General features: G+C 39.1%; 1 protein-coding gene across 2 annotated transcripts in view; it reads right to left on the reverse strand.

The window, feature by feature from the left end:
* LOC126469408 (lysophospholipase D GDPD1-like) overlaps nucleotides 1-20739 on the reverse strand; it is a 171261-nt gene that overhangs the window by 16449 nt on the left and 134073 nt on the right. The window contains exon 7 of one of the 2 annotated variants that reach the window (XM_050096630.1): nucleotides 19625-20330. The exons of the other annotated variant lie outside the window; for it this stretch is intronic. Coding sequence (XP_049952587.1) covers nucleotides 20202-20330 — 129 coding nt within the window. The 3' untranslated portion in view covers nucleotides 19625-20201. Of the gene's footprint in view, nucleotides 1-19624; nucleotides 20331-20739 lie in introns of those variants that run through there. 2 annotated transcript variants of the gene reach the window in all.

Below are 20739 nucleotides of genomic sequence, written 5' to 3' on the forward strand. Positions count from 1 at the left end.
GACTTAGAGAAAGCTTTTGACAATGTTGACTGGAATACTCTCTTTCAAATTCTAAAGGTGGCAGGGGTAAAATACAGGAAGCGAAAGGCTATTTACAATTTGTACAGAAACCAGATGGCAGTTATAAGAGTCGAGGGGCATGAAAGGGAAGCAGTGGTTGGGAAGGGAGTGAGACAGGGTTGTAGCCTTTTCCCAGTGTTATTCAATCAGTATATTGAGCAAGCAGGAAAGGAAACAACAGAAAAATTCGGAGTAGGTATTAAAATCCATGGAGAAGAAATAAAAACTTTGAGGTTTGCCGATGACATTGTAATCCTGTCAGAGACAGCAAAGGACTTGGAAGAGCAGTTGAATGGAATGGACAGTGTCTTGAAAGGAGGATATAAGATGAACATCAACAAAAGCAAAACAAGGATAATGGAATGTAGTCAAATTAAGTCGGGTGATGCTGAGGGAATTAGATTAGGAAATGACACTTAAAGTAGTAAAGGAGTTTTGTTATTTGGGGGGCAAAATAACTGATGACGGTCAAAGTAGAGAAGATATAAAATGTAGACTGGCAATGACAAGGAAAGCGTTTCTGAAGAAGAGAAATTTGTTAACATCGAGTATAGATTTAAGTGTCAGGAACTCTTTTCTGAAAGTATTTGTATGGAGTGTAGCCATGTATGGAAGCGAAACATGGACGATAAATAGTTTAGACAAGAAGAGAATAGAAGCTTTCAAAATATGGTGCTACAGAAGAATGCTGAAGATTAGATGGGTAGATCACATAACTAATGAGGAGGTATTGAATAGAATTGGGGAGAAGAGGAGTTTGTGGCACAACTTAACAAGAAGAAGGGACCTGTTGGTAGGACATGTTCTGAGGCATCAAGGGATCACAAATTTAGCATTGGAGGGCAGCGTGGAGGGTAAAAATCATAGAGGGAGACCAAGAGATGAATACACTAAGCAGATTCAGAAGGATGTAGGCTGCAGTAGGTACTGGGAGATGAAGAAGTTAGCATAGTATAGAGTAGCATGGAGAGCTGCATCAAACCAGTCTCAGGACTGAAGACCACAACAAAAACAACATATCAACACTATCTTTCAAAGTATGCCATCCCTGCTTCATAGCATTAAACTGAGCATTACATACATTCTCCAATGATCCAAACTTTTCGTTAATCTCTAATTCTACACTATTTATTTCTCCTCAATATTCAGTTCTAATTTTTTGGTCAAATTCTGAAAATTATTTGTCTGTGTTTGGTTGAATTCAGCAAACATTTGATTTACATGAATGCTTAAATAATTAGTTAGTTCCTTCTTTAAATCTAATTTCAAATTTTCAACTTTACCATTTAGAGTATCAAATTCAGTCTTTAAAGCATCCATGCCTTCGCTTAGATTACTAAATTCTCTACTCTGTGCGTCAACCTTGGCACTTAATAAAGCTAGATTGGTTGCTTGACTATTCAAGGTTTCACTCTGGACATCTAATTTATTATTTATTTGAGCATTTACTGAGTCTAACTAAAGACTATGGGTATCTATTTTTTCACTTAAAGTCACATTTAGTTCCTTTCTTACAGTAGCATTTTGAGCTTTGATTAGATTTACTAACTCAGACCAGTCTGGCCCTTCTTTACTTATTTTCATAGCCGTGCCTGGTTCTGAAGTTTCTCCGACGTGCTGTTCCTGATCCATAATTTTACAAGCTTTAGCCCTTGTGAGCATCTAAAAATTAACCTTTAAGTATAATAACTACACTAATAAAGTTCATTCAACAGTTTGTACCACATTGTATTAATACAATAAAGTTCTGCTTTACGCTCACCCGGCATAGAATTTGGGCTGCGTCACTGATCGGATGTGTGCACAGCACTGGTGAACAGCAATTGGTGCCAGCAGCGTCGGATGCTGGTTTCTGCATCTGCATACCCACGATGTGTGAGAGCGGTATTCTCCCCAGACAGATCTTCTTAGTCGTATCGTTCTATGCGTATCTCTTCTTAGTCTAATATGTCGAGATCATCTCTCCAGTTTTTCTCGTTTTGGTTTTTTCACTACTTCTCCCTTATTTACATTTACAAATTTTCTCCATCGGATATTTAGGCAGAATCCAATTCCATGAAATGGTTCTTTTGTCTTATGCTCGGTTGCTACAACAACACATGACAGCTTTTTCTCTCGTTTTTGTCTCAAAATTCCGTTTTTCCCCTTGGTCCTTTCACACCGGTCACCACGTTCTAATGTTTTGACGACAAGAATATGTGAAGCTGGATTGCTACCTTCTCACTTCTTTTACATGCGTAAACTTACTTGATATGCACAGCCCATCTTCTTCTCTGGATAGCCGGCTACGTCAGTCTCCAAAAACTTCTTCTCCGAAGAATGATGCTAGTGAAAGGAATATATATATATATATATATATATATATATATATATATATATATATATATATATGACTCTCTCTCTCTCTCTCTCTCTCTCTCTCTCTCTCTCTACTCATGAAATAAGTAGGTACTCAAAGGATACTTTTAGTTTACTGTCGGTGTGTTTCAACTTCCATAAAGAACAAAATTATCATTTCTTACATAAACATTAGACATCTTGTAAGTCACCCGTGTCATCTCACATACATTTACCAAATAGTTGATTCGTCAACCACAGAAGTTCCTTGGGGCTGCTGTGTTCTTTCATTACAACTTCCCTGGTGCTATCAACAAGTATCTGTTGGTGCCATTCGACCACTGTGTCTACAGTCTTCTCACTACACACTTCAGAACTGTACACAAAGACAGGTGACGCGCGCAGTAGATCGTCTCTCTCACACTTATATTTAAAATATTGTGTGTTCGAGACGGTAGAAGGCCGAGCGGTTCTAGAATTTACACAGAAATTATCAAAACACTACACCCTCACCTGTGGTTGAGTGGGAGGTTACCTTGGAAAGTGGCAGACTGTGAAAACCTTCCGGGACGGGTGGAGGGAGGGGGGGGGGGGGTGGATAATGCCTCCTCCGTAGTCTGACAAACATGTTCCATGTGCTATCTCCGTGGCTGACAATGCCCCTGAGGCAGATGCAGTCGCTTGTCATGTCTTAGAGGAAACCTCTCAGGTGGCAAAATCTAGCCAATCATGGAGGGTGGGATTACTGGTAGCTGGGAATTCCAATGTTAGATGCGTTATGGGACCCCATAAGGATGTGACTGCCAAGGAGGGGAAGAATGGCAGTGTACACTCTGTGTGCATACCAGTTGGAGTCATTTGGGACATGGAATGGGTCCTTCCAGATGCCATGATGAGCACAGGGTGCAGCCAACTGCAGGTGGTGGCACATGTTGGTGCCAATGATATGTGTCACTTTGGATCTGAAGAAATTATCTTTAGTTTCAAGCAGTTATCAGAAGTGGTAAAGGCTGCCAGTTGCTTGCAAGATGAAAGCAGAGCTCACCACTTACAGCATAGTTGACACGACTGATTGTGGTCCTCTGGTACAGAGCTGAGTGGAAGGACTGAATCAGAGGCTCAAATGGTTCTGTCACTGTAGGCTGTAGATTCCTCACTTGCGCCATAGGGTGGTGGGGTTTCGATTTCTGCTAAATAGGCCAGGAGTCCATTACATTTAGGAAGTGGTTACACGGGTAGCAGGGTCAATGTGCCATGAACTGAGCAGCCATAAACTGGGCAGTTTTTTTCAGGTTAGAAGGCCTTGGGGAGACCAAGAAGGGTTCAGTCTCAAAGGGCGCAGGTCAAATGCAGCAAGAATCTAAATCTGAGAAACACCAGTATAACAGTTGTAAATTGTTGAAGCTGTGTTGAGAAAGTATCAGAGCTCCAAGCACTAATAAAAAACATCAGTGCTCAAATCATTAAAGGCACTGAAAGCTGGCTAAAGCTGGAGATAAATTCAGCTTAAATTCTTGTGAAGGACCTAACGGTGTTCAGAAAGGGTAGGATAAATACAGTTGGCAGTGGCATGTTTGTTGCTGTTAGTAGTAGTTTATCTTGTAGTGAAGTTGAAGTAGATAGTTCCTGTGAGTTAGTATAGGTAGAGGTCACTCTTTAACACAGATGTGCTAGAGGCAAGACTTGTTCACGATTTCCATGGTTGTTGAATCAACTATGTGGTAACTGTATCTTAATTTGTGTCTAATGTGGGACGACATGGGTGACTTACAAGAAGTCTAATGTTTATGTGAGAAATGATAATTTTGTTCTTTATGGAAGTTGAAACACACCAACAGTGAACTAAAAGTATTCTTTGAGTACCTACTTATTTCATTAGTAGAGAGAGAGAGAGAGAGAGAGAGAGAGAGAGAGAGAGAGAGAGAGAGAGAGAGAGAGAGAGAGAGTGATCATATATATTCCTTTCACTAGCATCATTCTTCGGAGAAGAAGTTTTTGGAGACTGACATAGCCGGCTATCCAGAGAAGAAGATGGGCTGTGCATATCAAGTAAGTATACACATGTAAAAGAAGTGAGAAGGTAGCAATCCAACTTTTCACATTCTTGTCGTCAAAAACATTAGAATGTGGTGACCGGTGTGAAAGGACCGAGGGAAAAAGGAATTTTGAGACAAAAACGAGAGCAAAAGCTGTCAAGTGTTGTTGTAGCAACCGAGCATAAGACAAAAGAACCATTTCATGGAATTGGATTCTGCCTAAATATCCGATGGAGAAAATTTGTAAATGTAAATAAAGGAGAAGTAGTGAAAAAACCAAAATGAGAAAAACCGGAGAGATGATCTTGACATATTAGACTAAGAAGAGATACACCTAGAACTATATGATTAAGATGATCTGGTGTGGGGAGTATACCGTTCTCACACATCGTGGGTATGCAGATGCAGAAACCAGTATCCGATGCTGCCGGCACCAGTTGCTGTTCACCGGTGCTGATCACACATCCGCTCAATGACGCAGCCCAAATTCTGTGCCGGGTGAGCGTAAAACATAACTTTATTGTATTAATACAACGTGGTATAAGCTGTTGAATGAACATTATTAGTGTAGTTACTATACTTATAAGTTAATTTTTAGATGCTCACTAGGGCTAAAGCTTGTAAAATTATGGATCAGGAACAGCATGTTGGAGAAACTTTAGAACTAGGCGTGGCTATGAAAATTAGTAAAGAAGGGCCAGACTGGCCAGAGTTAGTAAATCTAATCAAAACACAAAATGCTACTTTAAGAAAGGAACTAAGTGTGGCTTTAAGTAAAAAATAGATACCCATAGTCTTTAGTTAGACTCGGTAAATGCTCAATTAAATAATAATTAGATTCTTTTACTGACCTCACAACGCAGTTGATAAAATTGCTGAAAGGTTCAATAAAACTTGAGTCTAATTTCAAAGACGAACCCAACTCATACAATTATAGTTGGTGGTGACTTCAATTTACCCTCGATATGTTGGCAAAAAGACATGTTTAAATTCAGAGGTAAGCATCAAACATCGTCCGAAATTCTGCTAAACTCATTCTCTTCAAATTATTTTGAGCAATTGGATCATGAGCCCTCTCAGGTACTGGCATAATTGAAGCTGTGAGGACGGGTTGTGAGTTGTGCTTGGGTAGCTCAGTTGGTAAAGCATTTTCCTGCGAAAGGCAAATATCTTGAGTTTGAGTCTCAGTCTGGCACACAGTTTTAATCTGCCAGGAAGTTTCATATCAGTGCACACACTGCTGCAGAGTGAAAATCTCATTATGGAAACATCCCCCAGGCTGTGGCTAAGCCATGTCTCCACAATATCCTTTCTTCCAGGAGTGCTAGTTCTGCAAGGTTCGGAGGAGAATTTCTGTGAAGTTTGGAAGGTAGGAGGCGAGGTACTGGCAGAACTGAAGCTGTGAGGACAGGTCGTGAGTCATGCTTGGGTAGCTCAGTTGGTAGAGCACTTGCTCACGAAAGGCAAAGATCTTTAGTTCGTGTCTCGGTCTGGCACACAGTTTTAATCTGCCAGGAAGTTTCACCTCAACTACTATTTTTGGTTATTATTCTTATGGCTCTTTTCTGGAGTTTGAAAGTTGTGTTCATGTTTTGTGCATTTGTTCCCCAAAATGAATTCTACTATGGCTGGATCCGTATTTTTGCCACTTCAGAAACCAAACTGTGATTCACTTAAAAGATTGTATTTATTCAGGTAATTCATTAATCTGTCTCTCATAATTGCTCCTATTATTTTTGAGAATGGTGACAGCAGGGAAATGGGCTGGTAATTTTCTGTGTTTTCTGCATTACCTTTCTTAAGCAAAGGTACAAATATTGCCTGTTTTAACTGCTCTGGAAATGTCCCTGATGTTAAGAATACATTTATTTTACTTGTTAAGGGGCCTTGTATAATACCTACGCATTGTTTCACGATACACATTGGTACTTCATCTAAGCCTAGTTACTTTTTTTTTTTTAGTTTTTGACCAGTTTTATTGACTTCATTCTCTGTGGTTGGAAGTAACATCATTGTATTTAGTGCAACATTATTTACAGGTGTTATATTTGTTTTGGGGAATTTTTGCTGTAACTTCTCTGCAATACTTGAAAAATGATTGTTTACATAGTTTGCTAAGTGTTGTGGATCATTTATTACCTTATCCCCCTCCCTTACCTGTATGTTATTCTGCATTTTTTTGCCTCTCCCCATTTCCTTTTTTATAACATCCCAGACTGCTTTCTTTTATTCTCTGCATTATGTATTATCTTGTCATTAAATGACTTTTTTTACAGCAATCACCTCCTTCCTATAGATCTTTTTATATCTATGACAGAAATTTAAGAATTCTGGATCATTGCGACTCTCTTTCATAGATCTGAGATATTTAAGTGTTTGTGAGGACTTCTTAATACCTGCTGTTTCTGTGAGATGTTGATACAGACATACATACTTCTGGAAATAATTTAAATAATGTGGAGAATTTAGAGAATTTCTTATTCACATTGGTTTCCTTATACACTTCATCCAAGCTTTGTTTTGCTAGTTCTTTTGAAAAAGCTTTTATCTTGATTTATGATAAGGTGTTGTTTGTAGGCTTGTAGTTTAGGGAATGATTCAATGCCTGATTTTACTGTTGTTATTTGACAGAGATTGTGTGATAGTCCGAGATCTTTTACAGCTACATCAAATTTTTCCCTGTCCATATTTGTGGCCACATGGTCAATTACTGATGCAGTCATTGCAGTAACCCTTGTAGCACTATTGACCAATAGGGACATGCCAAAACTTTGAAGAATATTTATGAGGGTGCTACTGGATTAATTTATGATATTAGTGTTGATGTTAATGTCCCCACACAGAATTATGTTGATGTTTGTACTTGAGACTTTATCTAGAACTTCTGTTAATTTATTGAAAAAAATGTTCACGCTACCACTGGGAGATCTATACACACACAAAATGATTAATTTCGTGGTGATATCAAGTCCTGATAATTTCAAAGTGTTTGTCTTCACTTACTGTACTTAGGTCATGTCTTGATTTGAACTGCATTCCTTTTCTGATATAAATGCATGATCCTCCACCCATTGAAGTAGTTCTGCAGTAAGAGTTTGCCCTTTCATACAATGATAATACTACATGTTGGATTTCTGTGTCTCTACACCAGTGCTCAGTAACACAAACTAATGTGCAGTTCGAAGATTGGAGCTCAACTTCTAATAGTTGTATTTTATTTTTTATTGATTGCATGTTTTGATGGAGGATTGTTAAGTCTGTGAAATGCCCCATGTTACTCTTCCCAGGTTTTTTTTTTCTTTGTGACATCTGGCATGTGTGATATTTGTAGTGTTAAAATCTGCCTTGTGAGTGATTGTTTCAGTATTTTTTAAACTGCTGGAGATACTCTTTATGCAGGGGAACTTATTGTCTGGATTTATCCTAAAAAAGACTAAGTTTTCCTATCCACGACAACAGGTATTTGACCATGTGTGGTCCGAGAATCCTATCATCATGAATCAGCTGCTCCAATCTTCCCTTCCCAGTCCTGTTTAGGTGTAGGCCACACCTACTGATACGCCATCTGCTGATAGCCCCAATGGGCACCATAGAAACATGAACAATGTTGGCTGCCCTCAGAGCCATCCTCAACCCCACATTGATTCACTCACAGCTCCATCAAGGTACCAGAACAGCTCAACAAAGTGTACGTTGGTGCCGTGAGTTAGGGAAGCTATATTGTCCAGGTCACCACCTATGTCATATGCTCCATCCCTGTCCAAACTGTTTCCTGCCCCACCCACTATCACTACACCGTCCTCTTGTGTAAAGTCCTTACATGAAGACCGTAAGTCCTCTATTGCTTGACTTATACCTGCATTTGGCTTGTAAATACTGGTGGTCTGGAACACTGTCCCTAAACTTTCCTGTAACTGAGGGTCTACACCTCGCCCATGGCTACTACTTAGCAGCAGCACTTTCTTCTTCCTAACACTTTGCACATTCCTAGGCTTCTTGGTCTCTGTTGAAGTGTGTTGCACATTTCCTGCTCCTCATTCTACCTGAGGTGCTTCTCCACTTAACTCTTGTAGTGGTAGATACCTGTTTTTGGTGTTGTTGATAAAACTGTCAGATCACGTTCTCTTTCTTCCTATCCTCCTATCAGCTGCCAGTTCCCAACCTCCCCCCCCCCCCTCCCCCAAACACCCTTTTAATACCATACTTCACAATTGTCAGTGAAGTCATCAGAAGATCAAAACAAATTGCAAACTGATTTACATATCTGTATGGTGCAAAAACTGGCAGCTGACCCTAAATAATTAAAAGTGTGAGGTCATCCACATGAACGCTGAAAGGAATCCATTAAACTTCAATAAAGAGACTGCCACCACTACGTTGTCCATCCTCTTTTGGAGCACTGCAACATTGTATGGGATCCTTACCAGATAGGATTAACAGAGTATATCGAGAAAGTTCAAAGAAGGGCAGCATGTTTTGTATTATTGAGAAATAGGGGGGAGAGTGTCAAGGATACGATACAAGATATGGGGTGGACATTACTAAAACAAAGGCATTTCTCATTGTGGTGGGATCCTCTCATGAAATTTCAATTATCAACTTTGTACTCCGAATGCTAAATTATTTTATTGACTTACTCAAATGGGGAGAAACAGTCATCATAATAAAATAAAGGAAATCAGAGCACTCTATAGATGTAAGTTTTTTTCCATGTTTGAGAGAGCAACAACAGAGAATTATTGTAAAGATGGTTCGATAAACCCTCTGCCAGGCACATAAATGTGATTTGCAGAGTAGCCATATAACAGCACACGGATATAGGATTTTCACCATATGAGGTAGTATATGATCATAAGATTCTGTATGTTAAAATCCAAAAAAGGTAAGACAGAAGAATTGGTTGAAGAGTTCGTGAGTGATAAAGGAAATATGGAGCAAGGTCCACAAGGCTAGTACAAGGGCACTGGAAAAGCTAGAGGAAGCAGTGCGCTGTACAGCTAAGGTGCTGCAATGATGGTCAAGAGGCAATGTTATTGGCTTTTTACACTCAAAAAGGGGAAGATGAAGTAGTTGTTTTACAAGGATCAAGGGACATACCAAATTGTGGAAACTATTTCACCATTGAATGTCAAGATTCATTTGCTAACAAGGATGAAAACTGTACACGTGGAACATTTGAAACCATTTCAGGGGAGTCTGGAAGTTACCTCATGAATTGGGGAGTCAGACCAGAAAGGAAAAGTGAAAGAGAAGGCACAGAAAAGTGAACAGAAGGTTTTGGACAAACCAATAAGAAGTAGTCTGTTCACATTAAGACCTTGGAGACAAGAGTAGAATTATGTGTTGCATTTGTTACGTATAAGTATAGTGAAGGCATAGTGTAGGCAAAATGAACTGCTGTGGACCAGCACCAGACTTATTGGAGAGGAAAGGGTAGTCGGTATCGCTGTCCTCAGGTTAGGTACACCTTGTGACAAGGTGTAGTGTAATAAATATGTGATGTACTGAATCGACTGTGAGAAAGCTAAGTGGCAAAGATGTAATCTGAGAGACTCTATGATAATTATATCGTTGACTCGGAATATTACTCTCTCTGTGGTTTACTCGTAACTAAGGGTAACTAGAGTTTTCTGTTCGCTTTTTTTGATGTTTTGTGGAGAATTGTACAAGAGACACAATAAAATGTTATTATTTCATGAGAACAAAGGTGAGCATCACAACCTTTATTAGTATTTTTGGAAGTATTGAAATAGCAGAATTGTTTCAGATTGAATGCGACGTGTACGGGAAGAGACGTGGACAACAGCACTCGAACCTGCAATCTCACGTATGAATAGTTGCTAAAAATGTCCAGCCGTCTCTCCCAAGACTCTTCATATGCGCAACAAACATTAATTCTTTTAACAGCACTATCAGAGACAATTTTATCACGTTGTTACGACCTTTTACTGCGAGCATAATACATCGACAACAGACAAACAAAAAATAGACACACACATAAAAGAATCTACCACAAAGGACGGGTGGGATCGATGTTGGGGCTGACTTCTGAAAAGTGCGTTTGGAGCAGCTGACGAGGACACATGGAGGATGAATGACACAGTAGAAGAAATGAAACACTGGATAAAAGGAAACAATGCAGAAAATGAGTGGCACACCACACAGATTGCAAGTTTGGAGAAAGATGTTTTTAAACAATACTTGGTTACTACACTAGCTGACTGGGACAGTAGTGAAGTATGCGAAAACTGTGGAGGAATCGGTGAACCAGAACATTAGAACATTACAAACCAAAGAAAAATTACTGGGTATGGAACTAGTGGTGACAAATGGTTACGATTCTTGGAAAACAGCATGTGGGATGCACATGGGCAAGTATCAGAGTTGTTGGAAGCTATGCAGAAAGCTGCAAGAGGAAGACCAGGATTAAACTTGTCGTCACCAGATCAGTACGTAGAGGGGCTACAGGAAGAGCAAAAGGAGCTTCCACCAGGATTATGGTTGACTTCAGAACCTAGTCACAAAAACTTACATTTTTATTTTAACCTAGCCATCATGAAAGTAAGGACCAATGAAGCAAAGATGTACATTTCAGTTTCCCTTCCAGTCAGAGGGAAGCAGGCACAGTACCAATGTTACACTACATGATCAAAAGTATTTGGACACCCCCAAAAACATATGTTTTTCATATTAGGTACATTGTGCTGAAACCTACTGCCACGTACTCCATATCAGCGACCTCAGTAGTCATTAGACATCGTGAGAGAGCAGGGGGGATGGTCTGTGGAACTCATAGACTTCGAATGTGGTCAGGTGATTGGGTGTCACTTGTGACATACATCTGTACACAAGATTTCCACACTCCTAAACATCCATAGGTCCACTGTTTATGATGTGATAGTGAAATAAAAACACGAAGGGACATGTACAGCACAAAAGCGTACAGGCTGACCTCGTCTGTTGACTGACAGAGACTGCCGACAGTTAAAGAGGACCGTAATGTGTAATAAACAGACATCTATCCAGACCATCACACAGGAAATCCAAACTGCATCAGGATCTACTGCAAGTACTATGATAGTTAGGTGGGAGGTGAGAAAACTTGGATTTCTAGGTTGAGTGGCTGCTCATAAGCCACACATCACACTGGTAAATGCCAAACGACACTTCATTTGGCGTAAGGAGCATAAACATTGGACGATTGATCGGTGGAAAAACGTTGTGTGGAGTGACGAATCACGGTACACAATGTGGCGATCCGATGGGGGGGTGTGGGTATAGTGAATGCCTGGTGAGCATCATCAGCCAGCATGTGTAGTGCCAACAGTAAAATTCAGAGGTGGTGGTGTTATGGTGTGGTAGTGTTTTTCATGGAGGGAGCTTGCACACCTTCTTGTTTTGCATGCACTATTGCAGCACAGGCCTAAATTGATGTTTTAAGCACCTTCTTGCTTCCTACTGTTGAAGATTAATTCGGGGATGGTGATTGCATCTTTCAACACGATCGAACACCTGTTAATAATGCACAACCTGTGGCAGAGTGCTTACATGATAATAACCTCACTGTAATGGACTGGCCTGCAGAGTCTTGACCTGAATCCTATAGCACACCTCTGGGATGTTTTGGAACGCCAACTTCGTGCCAGGCCTCACCGGCTGACATCGATACCTCTCCTCAGTGCAGCACTCTGTGAAGAATGGGCTGCCATTCCCCAAGAAACCTTCCAGCACCTGATTGAATGTATGCCTGTGAGAGTGGAAGCTGTCATCAAGGCTATGGTGGGCCAACACCATATTGAATTTCAGCATTACCGAAGGAGGTCGCCACGAACTTATAAGTCATTTTCAGCCAGGTGTGGGTTGAGTTGGGCTGTTTGAGGGACGAGACCAGATAGCGAGGTCATCGGTCTCATTGGATTAGGGAAGGACGGGATAGGAAGCTGGCCATGCCCTTTCAAAGGAACCATCCGGCATTTGCCTGGAGCGATTTAGGGAAATGACGGAAAACCTTAAACAGGATGGCCAGTTGCGGGATTGAACCTCTGTCCTCCTGAATGCGAGTACAGTGTGCTAGCCATTGCGCCACCCTGCTCGCTCAGCCAGGTGTCGGGATACTTTTGATCACGTAGTGTATGTAGTCCATGCATACCCCATTAAGTGGGGTATACTGAAAAAGTTTGTCATAGTGAAGGTACAGTGGTTTGTACTGATTGAGGATGATGAGCAGGCATATGAAAATCGAAGAAATGGAGTTGCAGAAGTATTACAGAGGTGAAGTTAGAGTTTGCCCAAACAGAGCAGTTACAGAAGGTCAGAACCCCTGTACAGGGAAGATACTGGTGAGTCAGAAAATTGGAAATGATTGCAAGAAAGATGTGATTAGGCCTGAGTTCTATTTCTAGCATGTTGAGGCACATTGGCTGTACTCCACCTTTGATAAAGTGATAGTAGTAGCCAGTTGTTTTGAAAAGGGGAAAAACACGATAGCAAAATGATTGGAGCTGAATGGGAGCGGATTGTTAATGAATGGGACACCATTTGAAATAGTGGGATCTCCTTTCCATCTGCCTGCCACAGTTTCAAAAATAATCTGTCTATGCATTCTGCAGCCTCAATTGTATTGGCCGGAGGAACCAGTGGATGTGTTACCAGCCACAAATCTGACTACATTGAACCAGACATTAGGACCCGAGATAATTCAGTCCACAGACAAAATCATTAATGAGCAAGAGGGATAAATCTCTGTGGAGACATTGGTGCAGTATGTGACTCAGTACTGGAAAATCAGTACCATAGCAAAACACCGATCACTTCCATACCAGGTGCCACAGTGACACTTACTTGCTAAGCATAGCCTTTATTTGCATGTACAAGAAGCAAAACAAAAGACAAAGTTTGGACCTAGCCATTGTTCAAATCCTGATAGATTGGATTCCCAAAGCCTATGAGGCAGAAGAGGAGACTGTAACTGAATCTTCAATAGACAGCAGACCGCGCCAGTTGCAGCAGCCACCACAGAACTTGTCATTCTAGTTACATAAGAGTAACTTAGTTTAAGGTAACCCGAAGGACCTGGTCTAGGACTTATATTGGACCAGTATCAGCCACAGGCTAGCACAGATGCTATACCTTACAAAATATAACACAGCTGTCATAACATTGCAAAGCTAGCTGGTCTGGTAAGGTGTGGAAACAGTCTCTCAGCATTGATGGATGCTATGCACATAGGAGACTGTGGAATGCCACAGCCACACTCACACTGACACTGTCTGTAATGAATCACGGTGAGAAGCCACAATCAAGTCATTTGGAATTTCTGGCTGGCTGTCTGGCATTTTCCTGCTCCTCCTGACTCCATCAGTACTTTGTACATCATTTTGGCACAATATTCATAAAATTGTAAATCAGAGAAGTATAATGTTTCAAATGCATTTATCTGAAAATTTGAGAGGAAGATTTGTCAAGAAATTAATTTAAGAATTGTAATCATAGCAAACTCTCAACAACTTAGACAACATCACAGTTTGTGCATTACAAAAGATAAGTGTGCTACCAATAGTATCAGTACTTGACTTTGTGCTACAACTGTGGACCTGGGTCCAAAGACTATGTTTATGTGAGCACTTAACTGCAGGGGAAAACTATTTCTTTCATACATTTACACTTGCGTTTGTGAAGTCAGTCTTTCTCTTAGTGGATGTCTAGGGTAATGTCCCTGACTAGTAATCAAAACATCTTGGGTCCAGAGTTCAGCCCCATTGACTGTTTGAATTTCGATTAAACACCATAAGCAATGATGGCCAAAAACTTCCAGTTTTGGGGTCACCTTCATTCTACAAATAGCTTTGGTAAAGAGCTAGGGGGAGCTAACAAAGGTTTAGCGTACCCTCTTACCTTTGGGATGGGAAACTGCCGCTAATAGATGGAAGAATCAGCAATGATCGATAGCATATTGATGCAGAAGGTAATGGAAACCACTGTATCAAAGAGATACAATATGTATCCACAGAGCAAATGGACTGTAATTGAAAAGGTGTCATGATATCCTTTCCATTGCTGAAAATTCTAGATTAGCACCCTATCTGAATCCCTGGGAGACGAGTGCCAACAAGCAGACAACCATGAGAAAAAGGCTGAATAATTAATGGAAGGGTGCTGTATTGCAAATCAAAGTGTGGAATGTCAGATGTCTTAATGCAGTAGGCAAGTTAGACAAGATGAAAATTGAAATTAAAGTCTCAGTATAAAAACGGGGGAGGGGATGGGGTGGAGGATGGAGGTTAGTGAAGCAGAATGAAAAGAAGATAAAAGATTTGTGGTCCAGCAAATATAGGGTACTATCACCAGCAGCAGAAAATGATGTAACATGAGGAGGATCATCATGAATATGTAGGTAAAACAGATAGTAAGTTGCTGTGAACATTCCAGTCATAAGATTATTATCATCAGAATTGAGAGCAAATCAACACCAACAGCAATAGTTCTGCATACATATTGATGTCAGAAGCAGAAGATAAGAGATGGAGAAATGCATCAGCCAAGTACCAAAAATACCATCACTGGAAAAAATGAGTATTTTTCATCCAATAGAGGCACTAGTGTAAAAAGTGAGGTAAATGGGCAAGCAACAAATGATATATTCCCCGTACCTAATTTTAAATTGCTCCATCAGAATGTTCAATTGCTGTCCAATAAACTTAATGAAATAAAAATAACATTAAATAATCTGAATATTTCTGCCCTATCCTTTACCAAATACGGGCTTAAACAAGATATGTTGGAATTACCTCAGTTCAAGCTTGTAATGTGTAATGTAGGAAAATATCTAGTCATGAAAATTATAATTGGTACACTACTTTTTTGTGATCAGATGCTACAAGCAAGATACTTATTACTGTACATATGTTAAAGAAAATACAGAATTCAACAGTGTAACTGAATACCATAATCTGTCCAGTGAAGAAGATACATAACTCTTTATAGCTGAATTACCAAGGTAAAATGCAATTATTATTTGTGTGTAGGGGTCACCAGATGGAGAGAGAGAGAGAGAGAGACGTATTTTATAATCATACTGTAGCGTACCGACCAAATTTAGTCAAAAATGTGCAACACAAAGTAGGAAGTAGATTACAGTAGAGCCAGATACAGATGACCATGGATATTAAGCCTTACAAAACATAACACAGCTGTTGCACATTGCGAGGCAAGCTAGATAGGCTACGTGTGGAAATAGTTGACACAGCAGCACCTAAGCAGAAAAAGGCAGAAGCCTTTCCACTCCAGCAATCATGGAAGTGTTTAGTATACTTGCAACAATGCATAGCAGAGCCAAAGAAAGTGCAGATCATGAGCATGTAAATACCTAGCCTTTTTTGTACTGAAATCATTTTGCTTTAGTATCGCAGCACTACCACCATGGGGTTGTGACACTTCGGGTCCCATACTGAATGCTCTACAGGATCCACTGTTTAATCTTGCATCAGGGCACCCTGCTCTGAGAGACGAGACGCAGAGCCACCACTACCATGGTGGCAACTGTGGATCCACATCTGCTGCCAACCTAAAAAAATAATTGTGCTGCAGTCACTACCAAATGCTGTGTTTTGTGAATTGTGCATTGTTTTCTTTTCTTATTTTAGAATAAGTGAACAGACTAATCCTGCTCCATCATGGGGCTCTCGTGCAGCTCTCATTACACCAGAAGGAAATGGTCATTCCCATGACTGTGTGCCAGTCCAGCTTCTGCAGGAGTGCAAATCCTACTGGCCCAGCGAGAGGAATGCAGGGCTTGTTTCCCAGCATCACTCCTCACCACTCAGCTCTCCAAATTCTTACTAGTTTATGCTCGGAGCTGACTGCTTCTGTTATCTTTTTATGATCTGAAAGTTGACTATATAGGTAGATGAGTGTTGTTTGTCTATTTATGGTACATTCAAGAGGATTCGTGGTCAAATTCTCATCTCTACTCAAAATTTAAGGTGTCTGGCAATCATTTCAATCATTTTTGAAAATGCTTATATGGATCCTTTAAACCAGCCACTGTTGATTTCGTTCCCTTCATTGCCCAAGTGGGATGTCGTCCATCTCAAATGAGCAGGTGTCAATGACATGTCAAACTAAAGTCTTTGTTCTCTTGTTCCTTGTTTCAAATTAAGCATTACACTAGGCTATTGTAATCATTTCTATTTATAACTTTATTCTCTAAAAGATGTATTGTAGTTTTGGTTTTATATTTCCCCTTTCTTAGTTTCAGCTGACTTGCACAGTATTTTGTAATTAAATAAGCAATAATTATCATAATAATCAGTACAGAAAAACCTGTTTTCCATAGCATGGAAATTATACTTGGTACACAACTTTTTTGTGATCAGGTCCTACAAGCAAGATACTTATTACACACTTAAAGGAAGCAGTAAAACAAACAAAAAATTCATTTCATACTTTTTTTATTAACTGCCATTACAAGTGATAGATTAGGAGGAAAGTTGTGTGACACAAACAACATGTGAAATTCCATATCACAGGACAACAGTTTCAAAATAGTTTTAAGGATCACACACTGTGAAAATCAGTTCATTACAATACTTTTACTATAGTACTATCACACACTTAAAGAAATGAAAGATGAATAATTTAATACAAAACAGCACAATGTACATTATGGATAATGGAAACTTGAGTCAGTTATAGTCTTGGACGGACTGATTATTAGAATTGCAAATATAATAAAAGCTGTGCTTTGTGGTTGGCAATATTCTGCCACATTAGTAACAAAGACTGCAAAACGATAATTTCCCTAATCAAAATATCATCATATATCTGAAAAAATATACAATTATCCCCATAAATTAATATTGTGCTTTCCAAAGCAGCTGAATAATGCCATGCACTTTATAAATTGTGTTCATCTATACCTCTCATATAATATTTACATGTACAACAATGATGGGCATGAAAAGTTAAAGAAAATGAGTGAAATGAGGGAATGTGGGTTAAAAAGGAACAGCAGAGGTGAGGGAACAGAAATATAAGGTAGGTTGAAATAAGTTCCTCTTTTTGGGGGGGGTGGGGTGGGGGGTGGGGGGGGGGGGGGAGAGGGGAGGGGGTATGATGAAGAACTTCCAAGATGAGAAGAGAACGGCTAAAACAAAGAAAATGAAGATATGAGATTTGGAAATAAGAATATGAATGGGGAGCAAATAAGGTGAAAGGGATAGTGTTGTGCTTGAAAAGGGGAGATAAGTGGTGAAGACAACTTGAGATGTACCCATGAAGTCACTGACATATTAAAGCTTAGTCTTACGTTTATTCCTAATCATATTGTAGAGCAGGAGCACCTACTGAATAAGTTAATAGATGAAAAGTGAAGCCCAGTTTTAAAAGCAATTAAATATCTTCCTAACAGACATTTGTGCTTCCAGCCAAAAGATCTTCCTGTTAAGTAGAAAACATCCACACACACTCACACAAGTACAACTCACACACATGTGATCACTGTCTCTGGCTGCTGTGATCTGATTCCAGAGACAGCGTTCATTTGTATGTTAGTTGTACTAGTGTGAATGTGTGTGTGTTTTCTACTTCAAAAGAAGGCCTTTTGACCACAAGTTAAAATGTATAGCAAACTTTTTGTTGTGCTCATCTTCTCTATATGGTGAGTAGCAATCTATTCTTTTCATAACACTGTTGTTATTCCATCCCAGACTTGTCAGTGTTTAACTGACATTTGCATCACATGATTTCCTACTTATTAGTCAGTGCAGATTCTTTGGTACCAAATGCCAGGAAAGACTTCTGGAACTGATTGCCGCTGTTTTACGAGTTCATAATAATAATAATAATAATAATAATAATAATAATAATAATGGACCAGAACAAAAAAATCACCGAATGACTAGAACTGTTAATAATGAAAAAAAGAGAAGAGTGATCTCAAAACCGATTAAAAAATTGTGAACATTAGTTTGGCATTGAACATCAGGCAGTTATGGAATATGCAATTCAGAAATCTTAAATGTTTAAGTCTGACATTATAATACCTTTTATAACTAGCTAGAAGGAAAAAAATGCTCTTATTCTCAAGAGAAAATATAATGTACTATTCAACAGAAAATAATCTAGCTTTGCACAGAACTAACAAACTTTGTAACTGCTATAGACACATTGTGCATGAAATAGTTGGAGAATATGAAAGAAGAGCTATGACTCAGTAATCAAATTACTTTGTCAGTGATACATTGATCAAATTTATAGAGACATTACAAAGTACATACTACAGAGTTTCCTCCTTTTTAATGAGTTAAATTGTCAATATTTGCTGTGTGCTAGCACTCAGTACCTCCTAATGCAGATATTGTATAGTTTATGTAAATCTTTTTCTAACAACTTCTCCTACTTGGTGAATTGTGGAGAACAAATTTTTATTGTAAACTGTAATTTTAATGAAGTAGCTATTTGAGAAAATTTAATACAGGACATATGGTGCAAATGCTAAACAAACTGTGGCCTCTACTTCTAATGTTTGTAAGTACATGTGTATTTTAAATCAATAGATATTACTTGTTTTAAGGTCACTTATCCTAACAAAATACTAATTTGTTTAAACTAATGATACTCTTCCATAACAGTCTTTACTAAAAGCCACAGTACAAATTATCAGCTGATCTATCCTGTCTGTGAATGGAGTAGGAAAAAAACGTGACAAGCAGTGAGTACAATGACTCAGGAAATATTAAACATCAAGGATACTCTTGTGTAAATATTTCTGATTGATAAAATGAAAACAAGCAATGAGATATTAAGTGTTGTATCAGTAAACTGTGCTTGTACAACATATGTGTACTACACATAAGGAATTAACTATATCACTTTATCAATACTGCAAACAAAACAACAATGTAATATGAAACTTCCTGGCAGATTAAAACTGTGTGCCCGACCGAGACTCGAACTCGGGACCTTTGCCTTTCGCGGGCAAGTGCTCTACCAACTGAATTACCAAAGCACAACTCACGCCCGGTCCTCACAGCTTTACTTCTGCCAGTATCTCGTCTCCTACCTTCCAAACTTTACAGAAGCTCTCTTGCGAACCTAGGAGAGCTTCTGTAAAGTTTGGAAGGCAGGAGACGAGATACTGGCAGAAGTAAAGCTGTGAGGACCAGGCGTGAGTTGTGCTTTGGTAACTCAGTTGGTAGAGCACTTGCCGGCGAAAGGCAAAGGTCCCGAGTTCGAGTCTCGGTCGCGCACACAGTTTTAATCTGCCAGGAAGTTTCATATCAGCACACACTCCACTGCAGAGTGAAAATCTCATTCTGGAACAATGTAATATACTGTCTGGTCCCTTGAAAACAAGTATCAGAACAATATTTCTTTCATGGCAGCTCTTTCTGCACAATAGACTACTGAGATACTAAATAACACCATTATCTCAATAAGTGGCATTATCTTCCACAACCATAAAGGCACCTTTTGTGGAAATAAACTACTAACAGTGACTAGGAATGAGGCACATTTTGTACATTATTTGTGGAAATATTGTAAAAATATAGACTACCAAAATAAATTCTGATGATAAGAAACAAAATTCTCAGATGCCAAGAATGTACACCGATGATAATGATAATAATAAATAATAATAATAATAATAATAATAATAATAATAATAATAATAAAGATAATTACAAAAATTACTTGAGGGCATTTATATAAATTAAACACAAAAATTGTGTAACAGGTATGGCATAATGGAATGATGAGCAACAAATATCACTGATACTGTGGGTTTTCTTCAAGAAACTTCTTGAGCCTCGATGGATAATCTGTCATAACTCCAGATGCACCCAGTTCGAATGCTGTTCTGAATTCATCTTCATAATTAAGTACCCAGAGGTATGTCTAAAACGAAAAAAAGATAATTTTCTATGTTTCATATTTCTTAAGAATGATACCAATATTTAACATTTGTAAAACTTGTCTTGGTTACGTAAAATACACACTGACAGATAATGTATTGTACATCACAGTAAACTACATCAATTTTTTGCTATTCCAAAACTCATTTTGTAAATGGAGAAATGTGAGATCTCTGCTAATTGTTGCTTTCATTTCCAGTGTTTGTTCTCCATAGCTAGAACATTGTTGTACCATTTCTTTAGCCCAAGTCACAATGCTGGAGCAAGAGGCACCATTATCTGTTGTGCTGCACATTATAATCAAGTTTCTCACCACAGAAAGCACGAAACCATCCGAAATTTTTTAAAGACTTGCAGTACTGTTCGGGGCAAGACCCTGAGAAAGAATCAAG

This window comes from Schistocerca serialis, chromosome 1 (assembly GCF_023864345.2).
Source record: "Schistocerca serialis cubense isolate TAMUIC-IGC-003099 chromosome 1, iqSchSeri2.2, whole genome shotgun sequence".
Classification (NCBI taxonomy): Eukaryota; Metazoa; Arthropoda; class Insecta; order Orthoptera; family Acrididae; genus Schistocerca; species Schistocerca serialis.